This window comes from Monopterus albus, unplaced genomic scaffold, assembly GCF_001952655.1.
Source record: "Monopterus albus unplaced genomic scaffold, M_albus_1.0 scaffold1.1, whole genome shotgun sequence".
Classification (NCBI taxonomy): domain Eukaryota; kingdom Metazoa; phylum Chordata; class Actinopteri; order Synbranchiformes; family Synbranchidae; genus Monopterus; species Monopterus albus.
In genome coordinates this window covers 2540072-2565985 of record NW_018127881.1, presented here as the reverse complement: position 1 = coordinate 2565985, position 25914 = coordinate 2540072, and the positions used below count along the sequence as shown (strand labels likewise).

Genomic DNA, 25914 nt, shown 5'->3' with positions numbered 1-25914 from the left:
AGCTATTAAATGCAGTCTTTGGTTATATTAAAACTGGGCATTTAATTAAGCGGTGAGAACTAATAAATACTGATTCTGATTTTGATGTCTTTCTCTGATTTATTTTGTTACAAAGGGTTTGTAAAACTTTCCCTAAACAGCATCTTACTGTGATTTTGTTAAGAATTTAACAAAATTATTTTCTCAGCTTTGTAAATGCCATCATTAACAACATAAATATGAAAGTGTGAAGGAGTTTCTTCACATCATTTGGCCATATGATAAATTAATCTTCACAGCTTCTGTCACAAACAGTACACAGGTGTGAGCTGTTATAACACTAGGTGATTCAAATGCTGATTAAAACAACACATCAATTTTTTTGACATGGTGCACAGGCAAGTGAACATTAAATGCTTCCAACTTGACTTGTTTATGAAAATAAACCTGGATATTTTTCCCATTACTACGCTATTATCACTGCTCTTGTCATCGTCTTCTTTTATTTGGATTATATCATGGCAGCATCTAAGACTTTGTTTTCAACTTTCAGTGAGCAAAATAAAGTTTTAATTGTTCGCTGCAGTGACACTGACAGCTTGTTTCTGATTTTCTGTTAGATTATTTTTCTCAGCACCTGGGGGAGTATCTCAATGTCCTCTCAGCTCTGGAGAGCCTGAACATTGCCATTTTAAAGGCAATGGATAAAACCAAAGAGGTAAAGTTTCACCAAAATCTATAGAAACTACTTCTTTTGTCTTTAAAATTGATGTTAATGTGAGCTATTCACAATAATGTTTTCTCTTTGATTTCTACTAATGAAGCTGAGAAGACATGTCCACTCTTAGTCTGAGTGTTGGTGAATTTGAATCATGTAATTACTGCAGGAAACTATTCATTTCATGTGTTGCGGTAAGTTTAACAAAAACCTCAAAGATTGTGTCAGGCTGTTTTTGCACAACCTGACATTTTGCGCCCCAGTCAAAATATTGCATAATTGCCGTTGACAGCTCATTTTAAACTCCCCCGAGAACTTTCTGAGTTAATGGAATAGAAATCAGCAATGCCTAGTAAATGGGAAAGAGAAAGAAGATATGTACTGAGAAAAATGTGTTTTAATTAGATCACCTTGCTCCTCTAGTCTGACTCTTCTTTAAAGCCGCTGGAGTAGGAAAATCCACAGAGGATTGTGCTATCGCTAGTTAGCAGCTCTGGTATGTCCAGTGCTCTGGATTGCTAATCCCATGATGCACTTTCAGTAGAGCCCACGTGTCATTGTAGGTTTATCAAAAGAGCTGCTGCACGGTTACTTCATTAACACATTGTGTGAATAAGTGTCCTTTGAGAATGCCTAATTGTATTTGTGTATGGGGACTGGAGCAGCAGTGTTTCTTCCTCACCTTGGAATTTGAATATGCATTACTGAATAATGTATGTATTCAAAGAATTACTAGTCAGTTTAACTGCAGCTATCAAGCATTTTAAAAAGCCTGTACTGTAGTTGTTCTGTAGAAGTTATAAAATATATTTCTTTCCATTTATGCACGGCCTATCTTGCCTCTAGATGCTCCTAACATTCTTGTTGCTTGTGTTTGCCAGTCATCTGCTTTAACGTTCCCTTCCATATGTCACTATTTATCTTTCAGGAGTACCAGGGTTCCAGTGTGCTGGGCCAATTTGTCACCAGGTTCATGCTCAGAGAGACATCCAGTCAGCTGCTGTCTCTACAGAGGTCACTGCAGTGTGCCATGGAGGCTGTGGAAGAGCAGAGCAGCCCTACCCTGTTAGTACTGCAATATGACACTGTCTGTATCATGTGTTACTTGCAGACACTATATGCACTATACTATATTATGACCTTGGAGCAACTTAGGCATGGCTGACTGACACGAGTCCTGATTGGCTGGCAGGTCTCTGTTACTGTCCTATATCAGGACAAAATAGGACCTTTGTTTACATTCAGTTTGAAAGCATCATTGAGAGTATTATGGTATATAGTGGAAACTAAGAATATCTAGAATGTCTCCAAAAAGAGTTACCAGTGTCCTCCTTTAACCATAGCAATGCTTCTATATCCTTAAACATGGCCAAGTGTTTAGGTGCTTCAGCTTGAATGCCTCATCATGTCAAATCCAAAACCACAAAATCTCTAACTTAACCTTACAGACCAGGGTCACGGAGACCAGACCACAGTTGGCATGATGTTGTCACTCTGCCGACATGTTACCAGATTGTCAGCTCATGGAACAACGTCTATCTTGCTATTTTGTGTTCATTTTATATAATCTATTTTTTAGGTTCTACCTAAATTTTCTCTAGGTTTGAGCATGTAGGCTACACAATAAAACCTATGTTGATGTTTAGGTGAGGCCTTGCAGTCTGTAAAGTGTATAAACATTGGAATTAGCAGAGGAAATGCCACGATGAAACATGTTTTTGCAGGCTGAAAACTGGAGGCAAAGACTAATGAAACCCAGTGAGTGTTGTTTTGTTAAATCAGCTTTTGGAAGTGTTCATGCTGGCATCTGCAGAGAAGTGATGGAGGAACTGTCAATCAGTTGAAAAACTCATTCCATGATGTCTCTTTTAAGAAAACCTCATTCATAGCTTTGCCAGAACACAATTTGAGTGAAAGTGAAAATGTCTGTGAAGTTTGGTCTAAGCAAAAAAAAAAAAAAAAATTAGTCTAATCAGCTGAATGCCCCTCAGATACCCCTCTTCTAAGATATGCCTCTCAGCATAGAGCTTTGAATCTGACACATGCTCACAGTCATTCTGTTGCTTCACTAATAGTCATGCTGCTTAGACTTCAGTATTTCTCTCACAGCCTAATGATTTCATTAAATGTAAATAAAGCTCATAAAAAACAACCACTAGATATAAGCCTGTACTTCATACTTTTCTTAATTCATTGTAGCTCCTCAAGCTAAGAACGGGTTCACACATGATGCATGACTTTTAAAAGAAATTCAGTGCAGAAGATACTGAGAGAAACAATCCAATGCATTTAATGGGCAGAAAGTTTTCTAAACACAAGTCAATATCATGACAAAATGTTTTCAAACACTGTTTATCCAAATGACTGCTAACATTTTAAATGACAAGGACACTTGTCCCCCACTTTTTGTGGCTAGTTTGGTAGCACCACTTGAAGTCGGGCTGTCTGTTGCACTGCAACTCTCCTCTCTCCCCTATGGGTGCCACACAGATATTATTAGAAATAATGGAGCAATTATAGTCAAGTTGAATTATTGTGAGGGGACTGGTTGAGACAGAGAGGGAGCAGAAGGGGAAAGGATGAATAAGGATGACACTGAAATACAGAGCAAGTGACTCACAAAGAAAAAAGCAAACAAAGAAAAATGAATACAGAAAACAAATGAATGAGAGAACGGTGCATAAAGTCAGAGAGATTGATAAATAGATGTTGCAATGAGAAACAATGAGTCTGTGAGTGCTTGGAGGGACAGAATTAGAGACATATTTGGATGGCAACAGCTTGTTTCTCCCTCCTTTGCTTCCCTGCAGTGGATTTATGACTGTGGCAGTGGCCTTTGGGCTCCAGGCTGTTCTCAGCATGAGAACCTCCTAGCAATGCGGTCCCTCTGCGCTGTCAGCATGATGCTGCACACACACACACACACACAAAGACACAACAAAAGGAGGGTAGCATATACTATCAAGAACAAACAAATGTGCAGAGACACATTGGTACACACACACACAAGTGAAATCAAAGTAGACACACACATATATTGTGAGTATGTGTGTCTCAGGTGTCACACTCTCATAACCACACAGAGTGCTTGACATCTTGCACTTGACATTGAATTTACAGACAGCGAATGCTTTTCCATCCATGACAGAGGTGTGTCTGTTTGCAAGGGTGTGTGCGTGCATATTTGAGTGTGTAAGCAAAGGGATTGGTCCTCTTTACCACCCAGGGTTAATAAATACTGGTGTGTGTCCGGCCCTTTGCGAAGGATTTTCAGCTCTACTCCGGACGCTTGCTGTTTAGCTCTGGTTTTTGTCATCTCTGCACTGTTGACTGTGCTCTCTCTTTAGCAGCAGAGATTAACCTGTCTCTTTCAGATTTAAATCAATTATTAATGCATCCTTCCTCACCTCTCGCCTTGCTTCTCTCTCTCTGTTCCTCTTGCTGCTTTGTTCCCTACCTTCTTCTCTGTTTCTTCTTTAGTTTCATTCCATATCCGACTTCATTCCCCATGTGACCACATCTGTCTGCTATACCTTCAGTTTCAGTTTTATTTTTTCCCTCACACTCCTCTGACAGTTGCTGTCTTTTTCTCTGATGTTTGTCTCCCTGGGTCTCCGCTGCTGTCATGGCAGGAGAGAGGTAAAGGCACCTGAGCTGACAGCACTACATGGGAATGGCAGACGGTGTGGTCGCAGGGTCCATGATAATATGTGCATGTCCCCATCCGACCCCAGCTTCAACATCCTGACCACAGGTATGAGCAATATTGAAAATTCAAGCTGCTTATGGAAAAAAAATATTACAGCCACCAACTCAAGCTTCAAAGCTTTCAGGCAGGAAGGGGTCACACCGTCTGGGCCTGGTGCCTTCCTGATCTTTGGTTTTTTTAAAGAGGCTTCATACAGCCTCTTCACAGACCGTCAGAGGTGGGGGGCTGGGGGGAAGGGAGGTGATAACGGAGGGAGCGGCTGTCGGTTGTGGGTCTAAGGTGAGGTGGCTCTGGGGGTGTGGGGTTCTGCTTCTCAAACCTGCAGTAAAACTCATTCAGCTTGTCTGCTAGTTGATGGCTCTCCACAGCAGCGATGTTTTGAGGGCTCCCCCACACAGATGAAGGGTCACTGGCTGAAAACTGGTTTTTGGAGCAGCTCCTCTGTGCTGCTGTGATCTCCCTTGTCCATGTGTTCCTGCCCTGCAGTGAACAGAAGCAGTGAATACATTTTATGTACAGTACTAGTAAGACTAATGGCCTTATAACTAAGTGGTGATTTTGGGTCACTTTTTGATGATTTAGGGATAAGTTAAATAATTGTCTTACACCGATTAGACACTTCTGCATCGCCTCCTGTGGTTTTCCCTTTTCATCTGTGGAAACATGGAAACCATCTGTTTGAACTGGACTGAATGGGGTTTCCTTACATTGAAGAACTAAACACAGAGCAGAAACAGCAGCTGTATTACAACTCAGTAAATGTAGGCTATTGTATGTGTGCACTTCTACACTTAATCAAATGCAGCCAGAATTAGTATGTACAATGGAACTGGGACACAGATTTACATTTTTTGGTGATTTTGATGATTTAGTGTTGCGTTGTCTCAGGTGTGAGCATAGACGATGGAGAGAACTGGTGCTCGCAAGTCAACAGGCTGCAGCAGCTTCTGGATAAACTGGAGTATCAGGTATGAAACCTAATTTTGAAGTGGATGCAACTTTATTTCTGTATCTGCTTGTTGGAACAGACCTATTGTATGTTTTCAGTCAGTAATGTTATATTTTAAATTACTTTTCAACTACACACAGACAGTACACAGACATTTTCAGAGAATTTTTTGGTTTATTTGTGATTAATAAGAGCAATGGGTACATTCATGTAAAAAAATGATGTTTTTCTAAGAGGAGCTCTCTACCTCTAATCACTGATTCTGTATCCTATGACCCATTCACAGTACCACATCTTCTGCTCCATCTCATTCTCTCTCTCTCTTTGTTCTTTTCTTCATTAACTCCTGTTATCCCCATCTTTTGATATTCATTTTCCCCTCCATTCAGTCTCTCTGAAAGCATTTTTTCTCCTCATGTCCTCGATTTTGTCAACCCAGAGAGACTCAGATTGCAATATCGAAACAATTCATAACCTGCAGGATGTTCTGAGTGCAATATCTATCCCTCAGTGCCACCACCATCACACACGTATTGTGTCCATCTTGCTCATGTTCTCTGCTCTGTCTCTAAGATGTATGGTCTCTGCACACACACACACATGCGCACACACACAGCCTTTAACAAGAAAAGCTTATTCCTTATTATTATATTAACTTCATGCCATTATTCATAACCTCATATCTTAGACTACATACATCCCCACATACATCCTCTGCTATTACATTTTTAGCTGTAAGAAACAAAACGGACATGTTGAATGAATGGATGCACCCTTTGTTGTTCTAGATGGTATTTGCTTTGCACAATGGTCTTTGACAAGCATTAAATAAAAAACATGAAAACATACAATATCATAGCAAAACAAAAGAAAAAGCTACCGCATTACAGTAAATGGCTTTATCCAGATACTTAGCCCATTTACTTTGTTAAGTGACAAAAATAGGTGCAAATGACTGTGGGCAAAGGGTTTAAGCTCTTGTTTACTTTTTATTGTTATGTAATGTCAGTGTTGATGTGATGAAGTGAGACTTGTAACAGAAAAGTTGGTGATGCTTGAAAAATCATCCACAGCAATAAACATTATGGCACATGTGTATTTACAAATGAAATATCTGCTTTTTATTAAGGTGTTATAAAAATTAGCTTCTTAATGACTTTCAAGAGAAAATATTGATTAAATCAGAAAAAAACAAAGTTTAGAAAATAAATTCAGCACATTTACAAATGTTTTTCCCTTCTTGGTTACAACTGGTTAAGTAGTTGAATTAACACAAATTCATTCCCATTCCTCTAGACTCACTGATGATTCTTATGCAGGTGTTTAAACCAAAACCCTCTTATCACATTTGTAATGTTTTTTTTTTTAGGGGCCCAAGTTGGAGCCACTGAGAGAGAACACGCTGGCTAGCACATACCAGTCTGTAAGTCTGCACTGATAACAGGATTTCACCTGGAAGTCAAAGCTGTGTGAATCACTGACTAATTATTTTGCTTTGTGTTTTTTTTAAATCTTAATCATTTTAAATGGATAGTTAATTCAGTGGTGCATATAATGGATTATGCCACAGGCTGCCTTGAACTCTACAACACTATATTTTAAGTGGACACACACACACACATACTAAATTAGACAGAAACGAAATACCTAATGTCAAACTATATTGTGAGACTTTTGCATTGTAATCTTGTAACGTTAAGGACAGGGTGACCTAAACTTTAGAGAGGCAAGCTTATGACCTGTAGGTTGCAGGTTCGAGCTCATCAGTGAAAATTGTGTGAATCTGTTTAGTGGCAGGAAGGTGTTTGTAAGGGGTAACTTCCAGGTTTGAAAGCAATGGCTTCTGAAGGCTACCCTGAATAAACAATGGTGACTCTTCTTATCTTCCTGCAATTTTTGCTCTGAGAATGTTAATGGAGAAGTATAAAGATGGTCAGAAGGAGCTGCATCGCGTCTTTGTGGATTTAGAGAAAGCGTACGACAGAGTGCCGAGAGAGGAGCATTGGTACTGTATGAGGATGTCAGGAGTGGCAGAGAAGTACGTCAGAGTAGTTCAGGATATGTATGAGAGGAGTACGACAGTAGTGAGATGTGCTGTAGGTCAGACAGAGGAGTTCAAGGTGGAGGTGGGGCTACATCAAGAATTGGCTTTGAGTCCCTTCTTGTTTGCTATGGTGATGGACAGGTTGACAGATGAGGTCAGACAGGAATCTCTGTGGACAATGATGTTTGCGGATGACATTTTGATCTGTACTGAGAGCAGAGAGCAGGTGGAGGAACAACTGGAAAGGTGGAGGTCTGCTCTGGAAAGAAGAGGAATGAAAGTCATGGTAGGAAGGAATGAATTATATGGCCAAGTATGTTTTTACACACACAAGGAATTTGTTTCTGGTACAGGTTGCCCCCGATGGCTTTTAATCATCAGGGGCAACAGGGGGGTTCAGTGTCTTGCCCAAGGACACTTCGACACGTGGACTGCCGGCACCAAGACTCGGGAGACTTGGGAGACGACTGCTCTACCCACCGCACCATGGTCGCCGCCCCAGACAGAATACATGTGTATGAACGAGAGGGAGGGAAGTGGAACAGTGAGGTTACAGGGGGCTGAGGTCAAGAAGGTTCAGGAGTTTAAGTATTTGGGGTCAACAGTCCAGTGTGATGGGGAGTGTAGGAAAGAGGTGAAGAGGCGAGTGCAGATTGGAATGGGTGGAGAAAGGTGTCAGGAGCGTTGTGTGACAGAAGAGTGGCAGCGAGAATCAAAGGAAAGGTGTACAAGACAGTAGTGAGGGGGACAAGGTCAGAGAGGCCAGATTGAGATGGTTTGGACATGTGCAGAGGAGGGATAGTGGTTATATTGGTAGAAGGATGTTGGAGATGGAGCTGCCAGGCAAGAGGTCAAGAGGAAGGCCAAAGAGGAGATATATGGATGTGCTAAAAGAGAACATGAAGTTAATGGGGGTGAAAGTAGAGGATGCCGAGGATAGAGTTAGGTGGAAACAGATGATTCGCTGTGGCGACCCCTAACGGGAACAGCCAAAAGAAGAAGAAGAAGACTCTTCTTAACTTCCTGATGCTACGGCACAGCAGATTTATGATATACACAACAAGCATTATTTGTCCCTACCTTAAAATTTGACCCATAGGATCCTTCCAGTGGTGCACTTACCTAACCTTTGTCATCATGATAAGAGACTCCATATAACTGTTGCATCACGTATTGGACCTTCACTGTCATGGAAACATCCACCTAAGATTACAAAACAGCCAGGGTTTCATTCAGTTCATGATTAAAATGATCTTTGTTGTCATAGTTACAATAATAAACTTGCATTGAGGGAGAGAGTGGAGTGAATAGATAGGTCAGAAATAGGTCATGGACAGGCCAAGGACTCTATCGCTTTGCATATCACATCACCTAATTTCTTCCTTTGCTCGTGTTATAGTGACTGTAGTCAAGAGAGATTGGTGTATTATAACCCAGTAATTGCACCTCGATGTGCAAGTCATGTTCACTGTCCTCATTCTAAATGTGGAGCAGCACATCTGTTTCTTTCTCAAACAAAATAACACTGAACCATCTGGACCAGCAATACTCATTCTAGCATATTCTAGCTAAGAAACTGACTATATGACAAGCCTCAATATGAAAGGGCCAGCGTATGTTCACGAGAATGAATTTGAGACTTATTTAAATAGACAAAAACCTGAGTCATCATCCACTTGAAGTAGAAATAATGTAAAACCAGTCACAAGTGAGAATGTAACCCATTGTTATGGGTAACTATGATTACAGTTAGATCAAGGTATTTATAACAGTAATTGTAAAATGAATGTAAACATTTATACATGTTTCCATATAGAAATGTGCCTCTTTGTTAATTTTAATATCTTTGGAATACACTCAGACTACACTCAGACTGTCCTTGTGACAGAGATGAGTGACCAAAAGCAAAAATGCACACCATTTCAAAAGATAAATCGTATACTGTACCTTTTCATTGTGTATTTCCATGCACAGCATAAATCACAATATGTGCTTTCCCCTAAACTACAAGTACACATTTTCTCAGCCACCTCTAGTACAGTGTGGTCATTCAGACTGTTCAGATTTTACAGTCCTGAGATTTTGAAGTATCCATCTGCCACCATTGTGATACAACTGAGGTGAATGTAATTTTGCTTGCATCCCAGAACACTGAAAAATTGCACCCCCCTTCATTTCAGTGATCCTTATCTCAAAACTAAACTCTTTTTTGTAATGTACAGTAGATCATCTGAACCTGTTAGCCTGATTCAAGTCTGTGCTTATAAAAGATTCTGTAAGTTTCACTTCATACTGGTTGCAGTAGTGACTCACCCTTGCATTGAATTAATGGGGATGTAAACAAGCAGGAGGCTGACATGGTGCATTGGGAGACCACATGCCAGCAAGAGGAGCTTAACTTAGCCCAGGTTCCCTGAGGAGGACACTGAATAGCTGCCAGCTTGGCGGGTGTTGCTCTGTAGCTGGCCACAGTGATCAGTAAAGGGAAAAAAGCATATTACTTCCTTTGTCAGGAGAAAGCCTTTGTACAGGAAACGGGAGGGAGTCTATTAAACCATTTTGTGAAACATTTATTTGAGAAGTTGCAGAAAGACTGTGCTCTCGCTACTAAATCAGTTGACTCGTTGTAATAAGAACTACAAAAGCAAATTTTTAAAAATGACTTGCAATACTGACTTGCTATAAATTCACATTTGGTTGAGAGGGAAAAACTGACCAGCTGCTGTTGGCATTTTATTATGTGAAGAAAGTGAAAGACACTGATGAGGTATCGTGGTAACACAGTTATTGTAGTGAAGGTTTGTTATCAGTTTGCTGTTTTAACTTAGGAGAAAGTCTTTGATTTTCACTGAAACTATTTCACAATTAGTGCCTCCATCTAATGCTGTGCAGCTGCTTCCACTCAGGCACTCTGCTCCACTGACAAATGAAACTGGAAGCCCAAAGAAAGTGTTTTAATTGGATGCAATATATAAAGAGGCATCACATTTATTTATTTATGTTACTCTCATCTGTTGTTAGTGATGCTGAATGTCTCCTTAGGAAGGCATTGTTCTTAAAGTATCCAGCACTCAGGTGGTCATGTGAGCTTGATGCCTCTTAACACACACACACACAGAAACCTGTTCATCCTCTGGGCTTCTCTCTGTGTCCTGTCTTGTTGCCAACAGAACATTCTGCTGGTTCAAAGGCAGATGTCAGTGATGGATGAAAATCTGGACAAGTTCCAAAAAGTTCTGAAGAGCTACACTGATGCCACCTCAGCCCATTCTGACAACCTGCAGTGAGTGCCGTTTGTTTTCAGGCAAAATAATATATCTTTCCCTCACTGTGTCAGGTCCTGCTGCCGAGGCAACATTTTAATTTTGAGGCAATGCCGAACGAGAGGTTTGTATTTATAGCTATGCCAAAACTTATGTCCATGAGTGAAAAGGTTGGAAAATATTGTTCAGAAAAATATGCCATTAGGATTTTCTCTTCACTATTAGAGCAGATTTTATGTGACCTCACATTTCTAAGCAGCTTGACTGAAATTGAATTTTACAGTAATAATTCTGTAGTTTCACCAAATGGAAGTGTCTAATTTTAAGAGAGTAGGTCCTTGTTTTCTTTAAGTCTTACTTTAATGTTGCCGTCTTCCTTTTTCCCTGCCTAGTTCTAACTGAAAAGAACAGTCAGCCTTTATAATGTAATTTATCCCTCCTTCACTTTGTCCTCTTCTTACTTCACTCTGCTTTTCTTCTCTTACCTGCTGTTAGCATGTCTGTTCAGAAGCTCCCAGGAAAGTCATCTTACATAATGTATGAGTTCTGGCAAGACCGTCTCTCCTGGATGAGGTCAGTGTTTGTGCGTGTATGTGTGTGTGTGTGTGTGGCCTTTTTCTTTTATTGGTCTTATTTTTTTCCTTGTGGGGACCCTAAAACTGGGAGCTCACAGCATTGTGGGGACTTGCTTACCTTATGAGGACTGGATGCTGGTCCCCACAAAGTAAATCATTCAACTTAGGGGAACAGTAAGGTTAGGTTAATGTTAGGTGTTAGGCAATGGTTAAGGTTTGAGTAAGTCTCCAGGAAATGAATGTAAGTCTGTGTAAAAACCCAGCAAGTAATAAAAACAACTATATGTGTGTGTGTGTGTGTGTGTGTGTGTGTGTCTGTGTCAGATATTGGCAGACTATCTGGCGCTCTCACTTTTTTGATGGAAATGTTCCCCACCAGTGAAGATGAACAGATGGCCCACCTCTCAGTTCTCACACACACATACACACATAAAATCATATCTGTGCCTTCCACATATCAATGAATATATTAATCTGTCATCTGTAACATTTTGCAGAGATCTGTTGAAAAATTTGAGAAAAAAAAATTAATTAAGTAACAAACATGAGCATGTGGATTTTTGAAAGACTGCTTCCTTAGATTTATTTTGCTACAGGTGATGCTAAACACAGTCTTCTAACCTTCTTCTCTTTCCTTTTTCCTGCTGTTTTCCTACTCTGCCTTTTCCTTGTCTGTCTCTGTAGCTATCTGCAGTCAAACAGTAGTAAAGATTTCCAGCGTTGCATCATTGACATGTTGGAGGATGCTGAAGTAGTTTCTACTATGTTGCTACCAGGTTTGTATGTCATTAATGTACAATAAATGACAGTATCCTAGAAAATCAGTGCCTGCAAACCCTGCTTAGTATGAAATCAACACATATAAGATATAGACAAACCTCAAAAACTGTACAAGTAGTATGCATTTACTGACTTGTAGTGAAATCTAGTATTCTTAGACTTTCAGGCAGATGCAGATATTTATGTATGAAATACTTAGAACCTCATGTACACAAATGTCAAGAAAAATATCTTGATATTTGTTCACACTGAGGGTCACAGGCATCATGACATTTTTATTTGGTTACCATAGTCATCATGAGTCATCCAGGTCATCCAGTTTTGGCGCACAAGGCTCTCCCACAGGGAAGGCACATTAAACCCAAACTCATGTGAGCTGAGAGGGTTTTGATCATTTTTACTTTTCCGTCCACACATTTGCTCTTCGCTTCTCATTTTTCTTCTGGTTTCAGAGTAGTTTGTGATCCTATTTTGTCGGGTCACTCTTTCTCCTTTGTGTTAATGGCAACTTCTAGTCTTTTCAAGAATGTCTTTAGAAAAATAGCCTGGGTAGGCAGCAGAAATGAAAATGGCAAATTGAGTTAGCCACTACCCGTGTCCAGCATCTGCTCACACTCACTGCATTATTGCATGGTTTTGAAATAACAAAATTACATATTATCCAGCCTATCATCTTAGGCCATGCTGCAAAATGTTTATAGCTGCTCACCCCAAGTGCTGCAAACAGCCCTGATGGTATATGCTGTGTCCCAATTCGATATTTATATATCAGTTGTATACATTAAGTACTACATACTAACTGTCATACTGCTACTGCAGGTAGCATGCAAAAACTATGTTATGTTGTACTAACAGGAAGTGGTGCAATGTTTTATATACATTTACTACTTTGTTACTGCTTTTGTTGTATTTGTTAGAATTTCTCTGGAGCTCTTTATTCGCTATCCATTGTTTTTGGCAGCTGTGCGTAGCTCCTTAATTTCATCTTTGCATTGCATTATGGAACAATAGTGCATGTCAGTGCTCAAAAGCTCCCCAAGATTTAGTTTGACATGTGGAATTTGATAATATTGTCTGTTAGTCCTGCCGGCCATCTGAAGGGTAAGATTAGTTGATATGGTGGTTGCTCTGTGTGTCACATTCAGCTGTTAAATGAATCAGTACATAAAGTTTTGTGTATTATGATAAGATGTAATAAAACCCATTTGTGGAACTCAGGGGTGTAACCAGAACTTTAATGTTTTTGACAATAACTTGGTTTATTAAGCATAAAAGTAGGGAATCTTTTTTAAAGCAGGCATTTATTACCTGTGCGACTACTGGATGTTTCTGATACTCAAGAAAGGGTAGTCTCTCCAAACTCTTGGGGCTAGTCCAGCCCAGTTCACAATCATGACTCCTTTATCTTGTCTTGTCAATCAGTTGATTATAGGCCTATAAATATGTTTCAAAAAGCAAGAGCTTTATTTATTTTTTTCTGCCTCTCTGCATTCTTTGCAGATGGTGATTTAGCCATGTGGTTTGCATGGGTTCTGAGCGTTGCTAGGCTACTGTACATGGTTGTTTACCTCCACATCTGTGACTCGCATGTGTGCATGCTGACATTGACTAACCAGTTCTGATTGGAGTTGGAATCAGATATGGGTTACATCTCAAAGAAGGTTTAATCACATAGTACAGAAAAATCCGATAGTGGAAAACAGAAAAAGACATTAAGAAAAACAACCCAAACATAGCATAAGTAGGTGTTAAGTGCTTCACAAGGACATTTGCAGGAATTCAGCTTGTGTGTGTGCATGATTAAACTAAAACAAAACTGAAATAGGTTTAGAAAATAATTAAATTAAGCCTGGAACCTTGCCATACATAAGCTCAATATTTGATTGAAGTAAAATTAAACTTACAATGAAACCATGGACACAAAATTAAATATGTGAATGCCACTAAAATAAACTTGTATACTTGAGGTTTTTCTAATTAATTGTCCTGTGGAAAATGAGATTTTTAAAGATTTCCCAAGTATTCATTATTAGATGCACACAGGCTAATTTGGTTGTTAGTTTGATCACTGACGACCGGTAAGTTCCTGGTATATGGGGTGCTTTATCTGCCTACAGTACATGCTGTGTTTTAATGAGTTTTTTAAAGTGAATTATTTCTAATAAAATAACTATAAAGTTGCTTCTTTTAGAACAATTCATCTATCATAATGACATATTGATTGTTTTTCTCTACGCTGAGTCTCAGTTTGGTTTGGCTGCTGAGGATACAAGTCAGACCACAATGCACTGATTTGGAGGAAGAGTTATGGTTTATGAGGTGCACGTCAGAGGCACAGGAAGGATATGACTCGGGGAGCAATAATAGAAAAATAAATAAAACATTAAATTTTGCTTCTCCTAGCAGTGGCTGTTATTGTCAGTGCCACTGACAGGCACTGGACACTGCATTCATTTTTTTTTCCAGGAGGAGTCCTGCAGCATCAACCAGTTGTTTTAATGACATGGTTATTCTGCCAGACCTTGACTGCCACTTAATCTAGATATCTTTTAACAGATTCAAGATTGCTGGACTTTGGCTTCAATTTAAAAGAAGAGTGGACAGTATGAAACAGATTAACAATTAAAAAATGCTGTGTATTATAAAGCTCTGATTTTCCCACAGATCAGTTGTTTTGATAGTCACCACTGCCAAATGACCTTAACCACTGACACACTTGTTTGGTGGGTGGAAATGTTTAGCTGATAATTTAGGAGGAAGAATTGCACTTAATATAATGATTAGACAATGTACCACAGTTTTTCCTTTAGGAATTATAAATTGCCCTGAGGTATGCATTGGATTGGTGTGAAGTGACCTAACTCTCTTTCTGTGCATGTGTTTCCTCAGCTTCCTGGTGGATTATGACTAACGACTAACAAGCGAATCCAGAAAGTCACATCTACTGCCTACACTATCACACGGACAAAGACACACTGGTGCACCCACCCACCCGCATGCACACACTCACTCAAGCACATAGACACGTATACAAAAACACACGCTCACACATGCACAGAAGAATTCAAAAGGTAACCATGTGTCTGAATCAACAGGGGACTGAAACAACTGCGTCATCCTGCATCCTTTAATGTTCCTCTGTCTTTGACTGCTCATTATTGTGCTGTTTATTTCAAAACAGATAGTTGCACGTTACTGTATAGCCAATTGAAAGTGACTGATTCTCGGCACTGTAAACACCAGTTTGTTTTTTCTCATAACCCTATTTGTCACTTGTGCTATGTATGGCCTTCTTTTTCTTGCAGTGTTTGTCCAATTTTCATTCCAGTGGAGAACAACCAAAAAGCTGCTAGCGTAGGCGGCTAGGGCAAATACAATTGGAATTGGAAAAAAAAACACAACAAACTCGCCAGTAATGTTTTGTGCTTTTGATGAGTTGTTTACTGATAAAGACAAAATAGGATGAAAAAGCAGAGAGGATGAGGAACTGAAGTGTTAGTGCAGCCTGAACATGCATGCTGATGATGATGAACAGGAACAGTTCCTTTAAATCTTGTCTATATATGCTGTATGATATTGTAGCAGTGTTTTTCTTTCATTTACTATAGGTACCTTACTGTCGTGTGCACCGAATGCAAAAAAAGCTATTCATATAAATGCTATACCTGCTCTGATCCATTGCTACATACAGTGGCAAGTTACTTCTTTATCTCCAGTCTTCAATCTGAGATGCATTCTCTATCTCAAATGTAAGAGAAAATATATTTAATGTATTATGTGTTTCTTTTGCTGCGATGGATTGGCGACCTGTCCAGGGTGTACCCCACCTTCGCCCGATTGCCAGCCAGGATTGGCTTCGGCCCCCCCGTGCCCCCGTGACCCCGTTCAGGGACTAAGCGGTAGAAACTGAGTGAGAGAGAGTGTTTCTTTTGATCATGATAGTTTATTTCACCTGTACATGTTGAAGTTTGGTATATTCATATTTCAGCTGTGCTTTGGTTTGGCAGTAAACAGTAATTGCAAATAAACCAAGAAGCAACTTTGATACACTCATTACTGGTGATCTTATAGTGAACAGTCACGCAAATCTAGCTCCTCTTGCATTTACAGAGCATTATGGGGAGTGTCATTTCATTGTTTAGCTGTCCAAGCCATAACTTCATGGATTTGGTTCACCTTCACTGCTCTCATTTTAGCTGTAGAATGCAGCTGTTTTCAGTGGAAAAAGTCCTAAAAACTCACAGTGCAGCACTAGAACTCCAAGTGAATGACAGTGCTGATATATGTACATATACTATATAGCAGCACCAGCACACTGCTATCTTGTCTAACACTGTCATTCAGTGTTAAAAAGCTTGGGGTTTGATAAGACCAGCACATACTCAACTATATAAATAAAAAAGCTCAGTCGAGTCAGTGAGTTTGGTAATATTTTTAACTCCCCGTTAACCTGAAGGTGATTAAAGCTAAGGTTTGACTCACAACTAGGGAGCAGAGGACCTTTTCACTTGGCTTCTGAGGGTTCTGTTCTGAAAGCTGTAAGTTTCCCTCATGACTTTGAAATATGGAGAGCACTTGAAATTTATTTGAGGTTTCTATGACTCAAACAACTAACACAGGACACGCACATCCATTAAAACGTCTGCAGGTGCAGGGCCAACAACTACTTGAAAGCAAAGAAAAAACTGGGGGACAAAACCTGTCTTCACACTGCATTAAGCTGCCAGCAGTTTAATTCAGCAGTAGCAGCGACGTTTCGATCTATACAAGAGCTTCATCAGGCACTGTCAAACAGATGTCAGTCTGTAGACACACATTTATAAGTACACCTGCTAAGATGCCACTCGGGTGTTTTCAATCTGACTGATTCAAGGACAGTCTGCTTTTAAAGAGGACCAACCAGAACAGAACTGGTTAATATTATACAAATTGTTTTAAAACTATACAATTAATGTATTGTTATGTGTTGTTAAAATTGGATTATTGAGAAAAATAATTAATGGTTTCCCTAATCTTCTTTCATGAATTTATCTTGTTTGATGGGATTCCTTCATTTATACATATACTTGATATTTTATTTATAGTGTTTATGATTGCTCCTCCCATATTGTCATCTTTTGCCCCCTAAAAGGGAGTTTTGGACAGCTCGGTTTAGCTCTGTCCTGATCTGACTGATCTGTCAGTCAGATTGAAAACACCTGAGTGGTGTCTTAGCAGGTGTACATAAATGTGTGGTTCACAACCTGACATCTGTTTGACAGTGCCTGATGAAGCTCTTGTATAGATCAAAACGTAGCTGTTACTGCTGAATTAAACTGTTGGCAGCTTAATGCAGTGTGCAGACAGATTTTTCCCTGCCTTTGGTTCCTACGATTCAAACAAGACACCTCCCTAACCAAGATTATCCAACTGTGATTGCAGGGTATAAGTTAAGTTACAGTCTCCATCGCACCACTGGTTTCCAACCATGCATATCTGTGATCTTGTCACAGATTACATATCTATGCTTGGTCAGCATTTTCAATCAGTGATTGAAAACGCCTCAAGAGGTAAAACCAAGAATATATATGGATTTGTGTTGCAGAAATCTATCTCTCAATACCTCCTATGGTAGTAATAGCCTTGCTGTCCTGAATTCATCTTGTGACCCCTTTGAGTCTCAGGTTGGGAACTACAGGGTTACACCATCAAGCTCAGCCTCTCTTGTCTCCCCAGTGCTGCAGCTACAGGGTTGCCACATAACTATAACAGCTGTTCACTGCAGCATACAAATGGATTTGAGGTGCTGCATGAAGCATAGCTTCACATAGAGCTCAACAGATGCCTGTGTATGTGTCCCCTTCCCTTCTCTAATTTTGCGGTGCAAGCTCTGAATGGCAACAAAAAGACCAGATTCCTCCTTTCAGTCAGTATCTTTTGATGACAGGAATGCTGAATGCTAATTGCTGAAATTATTTGTGCCAGATTTGCAAATGCACACACAGGCGCAAGGTCTGCATCTCTCTGATTGCTGGGGCTATCATATTTCATTGCATGATTTATTCTGGCAAATTGAAGCCCTCGCATCTCCAGCCTCCTGTCAGGCAGGCTGACTGCCGGTAAGGCAGGATGAATATGTAGTGGCCATCAGGGCAGCCACAGATGAGGCTGTGATGATGTGTACCCACACCTCCTGTTCCTCAAAACGCTGAGGGGCAAGTGTCACCACTACATCAATTACTAAAACTAAAAAGGAGCATCTATTCAGTGAATTATAGTTATCAAAAATAAAGCTTGTTGCTTTACTGGATTATTTCCCGCACACCACACCAGATGTCACAAGCAGATGAGCAACGAAATGTAATTTTGAAACAGATCATTAGAAAAATTCCCATTTTTGAAAAAACATATAGCATAATTTTTAATTCTGCTCCCAAAAGCTGAGCTCCATCAGTAATGTAGCTGCTATAAAACTAATTAAAACACTGCTGTTTAAAGTACAGTTCGTTCAGACCTGTTCCTCTGGCATTAAAGAAAGAGTCAGAGACATTTTGAGGAAAGTCTGTTTATTTTCTAGGGGAGAATTAGATGAGAAAATGAATACCACTCCCACATTTGTTTGTTCAAGCTCAGTGAGGCTTCCTGTGAATCTAACAATGACAATGATAATGATAATCAGTTTTATTGGCCAAGTATGTTATACACCCAAGGAATCTGTGTCCAGTACAGAACTGAGGTAGCCATCTGCGCTGCCGTTATAAGCAAGTGGTTTGATTTTATGAAACTCTTAAGGGTCATAACTTGACATTAGAAGATGTAAAGTTTCTAAATGTAAATATGATTTTACCTCCATCTATAGATATAGCATATACAGGTATACAGTGTTCTACCTGATATATTGTCTACAATACCTGGGCAGTTCAGCAAGGATTCATTTGCACAGTCTCTGCTTCATTTTTCAGATAATACAGGGCTACTGTTGGATGTAAAATATGTATAGCAAGGAGAAACTGCTGTGAACTGCATTGTTCTCTTAAAACACAAACCCAGTCGCAGGAGATTTCATCTTGCTCATATGCTATGTACAGCATGAAACACCACAAGCACTGATCTGCTTTCTAGCTACTTGTTTTGAATTAGATAAATGTCTGTGTGCTATTATTCAATACATTAAATAAAAAAAAGTTGACAGCTCTGGCACGTTTCTTGTAACTTCTTCATGTTGACTAAGAAAGATTTCCCTATTATGTCTGCTTCGTCATGCTTGAAAAGGTGTGGGGATAGAGATGAACAGCCAAAGTCAATGTTCAAACCTTGTGTAGTTATTTCAAATTCTACATTTCGCTGAATCACACTGCAGCTTCTCTGTGTACCTCGTGTTTGGCAGGAGAGAAAAGAAGAGAACTGTTTATTTTCTTTCAGGCAGTTGACCTTGGCTCTGATGTGTACAAACACAGCTCATCACTTGAGAAAACCAAGGGCCAGCGCTAAGGTGGCCAAACCACATCTGCTGTCCTGTTTCATTCCTTTCATCCACCTTGGTTTGTCATTTCCTGTGCAGAAGACAACGCACAGAACAAATCCAAAGTCAAAACCTGTGTCATCCCACTGAAAAAATAAATAATGTGAATGTAGGGAGTGACATAAAACCTAGAAGAATGTCAGTGAACAGGTATTTAACAACCCAATCTGTCAATGTATTTCTGCTCACAGACACAAGGAAGCAGTATAAGATACATAAACACAATACAGTTAAGTTCATACAAAAGATCAACTGCACTACAAATAAAACAATAAAAACATGAAAATTAAATAGAGAAGCAGATAATAAATGGTTTTCTGTTTCTGATGTGTTCAAGCGTAGCTTATCTCCGCAGAAATCCAAACAATGGGAGCCAACGCTGACGAAGAAAATGCCTTTGTCCTATTTCATGCCTCAGGTTCTCCGGTTCTTTCACCCTGGAAACTTGATTGTTCCGAGAGCACCAGCCTCTGAAAGACTGAGTCACTCAGGTTTCACCATAGGCTGCTGAACAATACTTATGGTATTTATTATTCCTAACTACTAGTGTTCATAAAGTCATAGTTTACATGCAGATATTTTTTGTTTGTCTGTTTTTCTATCCAAGTGTTGTTTTATGCAGAAGACACGTTTCATCCAGTGTCTTTCTTTATGATGTAGGTCCAGCACAGCTGCAGCAATCACAATCACACCACTGCAAATCAGTCCTGACCTTGAAGAACATTAAGTGTTCATAATTGCATACCATCAAAAACCATTTGCAAATTTTACTAAGAGTGAAACAGTGAGGTGAGAGGGAGCTAGTGTTGGACAGAGCCAGGCTAACAGTTATCACATTTCCTACCTTTTATACTATGGTAACTAGCTGCTTACATATTTACTGTAAACATATAAGGGTGGTATCAATCTTCTCACCCCTCTCAGCAAGAAGATGAATGAATTAACGCAATGCAAAATGAAGATATTCACTATAGGATCCAAGAACCTAATTTATACATACATTCATTAAAGGTCCCATTAAACTATCGGCTAATTTTTGAATCATATAGTGCCAAATGGAAACAGAAGCCAGTATAATTAACTATTAGTTTTCCACATGTGTAAGAGAAAAGTAAGAATAATTAACTTGCAGAGATTCTGTCATTTTTTGTGACCTATTGTCCACATTTGAAAATCATTGCAGTCTTTCTACTGTATAGGAGATTTATAATTCATGAAATAAAAAGCAAGTAAATGTTATCATGATGTGGCGGTTAGCGTTGTCGCCTCACAGCAAGAAGGTTCTGGTTTCGAACCTGGACCGACCCGGTGCCTTTGTGTGCGGAGTTCGCATGTTCTCCCTGTGCCTGCGTGGGTTCTCTCCAGGCGCTCCAGCTTCCTCCCACAGTCCAAAGACATGCAGCTTAGCTTGATTAGTGGCTCTAAATTGCCCCATCTCTCACCCAATGTCAGCTGGGACTGGCTCCAGCCTCCCTGCTGCCCTCTTTAGGATAAACGGTATAGATAATGGATGGATGGATGTTATCACATACTGCAGCAGATCACACAAATTAGATACAAGCCTAGTGCAGAGCACATCAGAAACCATACTGGTTTTGATGCTTGTTACCTGAATGACTCACCCTTTGTGAGTCACTTATTAAAGTAGATGATATAAAAAGCTGAAGAAGTTTTAAAAAAAATGAAAAGACAACTAGAGATGAAAATTGAAGCTGGAAACTGAAAGTAGAAGAGAAATATATTTTTTGCATCACTGCTTTGTATATAGCTGCTTTTTAGGCATCATGAAAAGGACATTGCAAACAAGAGCTGAATCTGAAATTACTTCAATTACTCTGCCTGCCAGCAAGAAACTGGGACAGAAAGCAGGCACACAAGTAATTTAAGTCTCTTTCTCCACAATCGTTATGGCAATGTGTGGTAGCATTTTTACTTAGGAACAAGCAGATGTAAGGCACCACACATGGAGACACCCACTGTCTCCAACAGATACATACATGCGTTTAAACAAACAGAATCATTAGTGTTTGTTGACTCCTCTATTTTGCTTCTTTCAGTGGATAGACTTGAGGTGCAAAAGCTACCAAATAATAACTTAAATAACTTCTTTAATGCAGAATAGAACAAAAGAGGAAACATTCTCAAAAAAAAAAACTGTCCATCCATCCATCCATTATCTATATAGCTTATTCCTGAATCGGTTGGGAGGAGCTGGATCCAGTCCCAGCTGACATTGAGCAAGAGACAGGGACAAAAGATAGAGGTCTAAAAAAAACCTCCATACCTAAACATAAGACGTTCCCATGACCTACACAGCAGCCTACATATAAAGTAACTTGCAAAAAATGCTATACACAAATGCATATTTATAACCAAATAGGAAACCATTTTGCTATCCATGTAACATCTCAGCTACAGAATGAAACCACTCTTATCACAAGCCTGTTACTAGACAGCAACTGAAATAAACAGTGATTCTGGCTCTCACACTGACACACACAATTAAATTTACACAACAGATGAGTCATGTTTCATTTTTAGAGCAAATACACTTCATGACCACAGTGTTTTGTAGATATGCTTAAAGCATCTCAAGAAACAACAAAAGCAGTCCTGCTTTCAACAGCAGGGTTTGATATTAGGGATTTAGCAAATGGTAATTTACTTTTGAAACGTAAACATATTTTATTGTTTAATACTGGATCATTTCCAGTTCATATTTGTTAACTTATGACAATAACATGTTTACACTGTAATATTGCTACTGTTTTTTTTAATCTATAATTTTTATATGATTTTGCTACCACTGAGAAGGTGAAATTTTCAGCTCTATTTCTGAATAACTTTAAGTTTGCTTAGCTCCTCATCAAAAGCCAGAAGGCTCTTGAGAGTATAAAAGATATTTCTGGATAATGCTGAAGAATAAATCATTTCATATATCTTCAATTATGGATTGTGATCCAAGATAGTGTGCATCACAGACTGTTGTATCAAGTCACATTTTCAGGATCTTCTAACTTTTCAAGAAGTTGCAAAGAAATGACATTTCACTTCTCAGAGTATCTCTTACACTGCCACCTGGTGGTTACATATGATAGTGCATCCTTCTACTGCCTGTTGACACTTGATTGAATTAATATTTTGCTTCTTTGATGTAAAACATAGTGGTGACTATCGTAACTGTTGCAGCCAATCATCTTCTACATCTATTGTCTAATGAAGATCTTCAGTACGAACCAACTAAAATATTAATTACTTTCAAAGGTGGAAAACATTATGCATTATGAATGACAGAATGTCCACCCACTTCAGAATTATTCTGTCTCACCAAGAGCCTCCTCATGACTTTATACGTGAATGCAGAGATGCTTCTTGCATATTTTATCAGGAGTCACTGAATGATTCACAACATTAAGGAGACAAACAGGAACATTGGAAAACTGTGTGGCTTTTGAGGAGGGCCTCAACTCAACAATACAAGCAGTAAAACCAAGGGGACTGAAGAAGCTACTGCTGTTTTTAATTCTTTTTCTAATTTAACCCTGCTTAATGAAGTTATAAAATAAATTCATGGTAGGTAATAGAAATACAGTATATTACTTTTTGGAAAAGGGATTTGAAGCTCTGTTATTCATTGCTTTTGAAAAATAATAAGTACATTTACTCAGGTACTGAACTTAAGTACAGCTTTGAGGTATCTGTACTTTGAGTATTTTCATTTTCTACTACTTTATACTTCAGCTTCACTAAATTTTAGATGCAAATATTGTAGTATTTACTCCACTACATGTATTTGGTAACTCCATTTACTAGTTACTTTTGAGAATCTGTATAACAGAACAAACTTCAATATAATCATAAGACTTTTTTGATACCTGGTGAAAAATTCACAAGCTATCAGTACTTCAAATTATAAGCATATAAAGTAATTAAAATTACCCACCTTTTACTGCAACATTAAATGTAATGTACACAATAATGTGTCAATAAATAGAATTCAATAATATAATATACATCAATGTGAAATGTACTGTTCCTCATAATGAGTACTTTTAGTTTGGGCACTTTGAATATATTTTGATGCAAATACTTTGTGCTTTCAATTCAATTCAGTTAAATTTAATTTTATTTTCTTTTCTTTGTATGGCACCACATCACAGGTCATGTCAGGACACTTTACATCATAGGGTCTAGACGTTACTATTATCATTATTATTATTATAGAAAAAAACCCAACAAACAACAGACAGATTCTGAATGCAGGACTTTTACTTGTAGCAGAGTATATTTATACTTTGGTATTATAATTTTTACTTGATTAAAGAACCTGAGTACTTCTTCCACCACTGGATCGGACCATAATAATAAAAGCAATATTTGCTCTGTTCTGCACTCATTTAATACAGACAACAATAAGCCCAAACCAAATTTTGGAAATACTAGGAAATAGTTTGAAAATCACATAAAATTATAGCAATGGTTTTTAAACTGTTTGTATGAAGGGTTCTGAGTTTATGAAACCAGTTTTATGGCACCCAAATATTTCTCAGCTAACAGTAATCAAGTAACATTCAGTTCTACAACCTACTGAATGTTGCCATCGGGCAGTTTCTCAATAACTCTCTTCACACAGTAAAAGAAATGAGGCTGTCATTCAGTGTTAATGAAGAGGTGCCTATGCTCAACTTACACAGCAATTTATTTGAAATGATTCTTACACTCAACATGTTGAATGGCAAGTCAATCACAAAACAGAAGTAACACTTTCTGAAGTGATTTCTTTATTTCATAATTCATGTCAACAATCTTTTTATATGAAGTTATGCCTCATAAAAGAATGTTAAAGAATCAAAAGGGAAATGGTGGCTCACAAAATAAAGACATTCATTTTTTTTACAGTCATCTTACAATGAACAAAAACATCAAGTGTAACAGCAGAGTACCATAAATCAATGTTAACATTTGACTTTATTAATCTAACTGTGACAAAAGGAAAAAAGAACAGAATGATCTGTACATACTAATACAGTTTAGCTCCTGAGATTCTTCATAGGACAGTCACTGCTCTGACCCTGCACCACAGCAATGTTAACACTGAGCATTTTCATGCCTTAACAGCTGACAACCTGCATTACAAATTGTTCTTTTCCGATGAAAACACTGCAATGGTGGAAAATGTGGAGCAACATCTGACCGTCTGCCATACACAACTGGTGATGTGAACAAGTGCAAAAATGAAACTGCAACCAGAAAAAAGTCATGACTGAATCCTCCTGTGCCCAGACAATACAGCCACTATCCCATTTATCTCTGTACCTTGAAGATGCCTGATGATCAGAGATGTACAATAGGGGCCAGAGTTTCTATGTATGATGTGAGAGTTAACTATATATTTATCTCTTGTTCACAAGGACATTTACAGGGAAGGACTAACTCTCTCTTTAGTGAGTGAAAACTTTGGTGATGCAGAAAGGACTTGAGATACCTGAACACTTCATTTTTATATTGCTTTGACAAAAGTAAATCATATGCTTTACAATATTTACTGACTGCACAAATGTTTGAGACACATTCACACATAGAAAAACCTGACAAGAGGTTGGTGAACAGATACTTATGTATATTGGAGAGCTGCAGAGACAAACCTCATGTGGTCTACTGTCAGATTTTCCTACAGGTTGATGACAGATGCTTTATGGCTGGTACTGTTACACTGTTTACATTTACCACCACCACCACCACCTCCCCAGCATAAATCTATACACAACAAAGGGAGGACATCAGCTGATGGGAGGCATCTTTATACCTCACTGTTTTTAATCTCTGCTGTCTTTTCTCATCTGTCTTCTTTTCATAACTTCCTCCCTGCAGCCAGCAATAAACTGAGATCAATCATCGGGTTTTTTCCGCCCTCACACATCCAAGATTTGGGATTCTGAGTTGAAGACAAACACGTTTCCATCTGTTAGGGAGCTCTGTTCATCCAACGAATGCATTCGAGACGAGTCCTTCTGTTCTTTACTAAAGTAAAGGTCCCAGTTGCCATATCACTCAAACAGTCATCCATAATCTGTCTTTTATTCTGCCAAAGATTATGATGAAGAATCTGTTATCCTAATTTATGCCACAAATAGTTCCCTCATTCTGCTGATTCAATTCTTCCCTGTTAAAGAAGAGGGCGGTTCACACGTTGACCACTGAAGTTTTTCACCTCCTAGTGTCCAGTGGTTTCAGGGGCCGAGGCAGGGGTAGAGGGAGTGGAGGAGCGAGAAGCAACCGTAGCCTTCTCTCCACCAGGACTGGAGACTGAAGTCACACTGTCAGAGGCCTTGACCCCGGGCAGGCCGACAGGGGACACACCAGCAGCTACTGCTGCTGCTGGTGCCTCTGACACCG

General features: G+C 39.0%; 2 protein-coding genes across 2 annotated transcripts in view; one reads left to right on the top strand and one right to left on the bottom strand.

Annotated features, from left to right (window-relative positions):
- necab3 (N-terminal EF-hand calcium binding protein 3) overlaps nt 1–16070 on the top strand; it is a 31265-nt gene extending 15195 nt beyond the window's left edge. Inside the window, exons 5-13 of the mRNA XM_020608334.1 lie at nt 600–697; nt 1626–1762; nt 4330–4451; nt 5295–5374; nt 6725–6778; nt 10570–10682; nt 11158–11235; nt 11922–12013; nt 14907–16070. Coding sequence (XP_020463990.1) covers nt 600–697; nt 1626–1762; nt 4330–4451; nt 5295–5374; nt 6725–6778; nt 10570–10682; nt 11158–11235; nt 11922–12013; nt 14907–14935 — 803 coding nt within the window. The 3' untranslated portion in view covers nt 14936–16070. The remainder of the gene's footprint in view (nt 1–599; nt 698–1625; nt 1763–4329; nt 4452–5294; nt 5375–6724; nt 6779–10569; nt 10683–11157; nt 11236–11921; nt 12014–14906) is intronic.
- Nucleotides 16071–23925: 7855 nt separating this feature from the next.
- cbfa2t2 (CBFA2/RUNX1 partner transcriptional co-repressor 2) overlaps nt 23926–25914 on the bottom strand; it is a 22589-nt gene continuing 20600 nt past the window's right edge. The window contains exon 12 of the mRNA XM_020617188.1: nt 23926–25903. Coding sequence (XP_020472844.1) covers nt 25733–25903 — 171 coding nt within the window. The 3' untranslated portion in view covers nt 23926–25732. The remainder of the gene's footprint in view (nt 25904–25914) is intronic.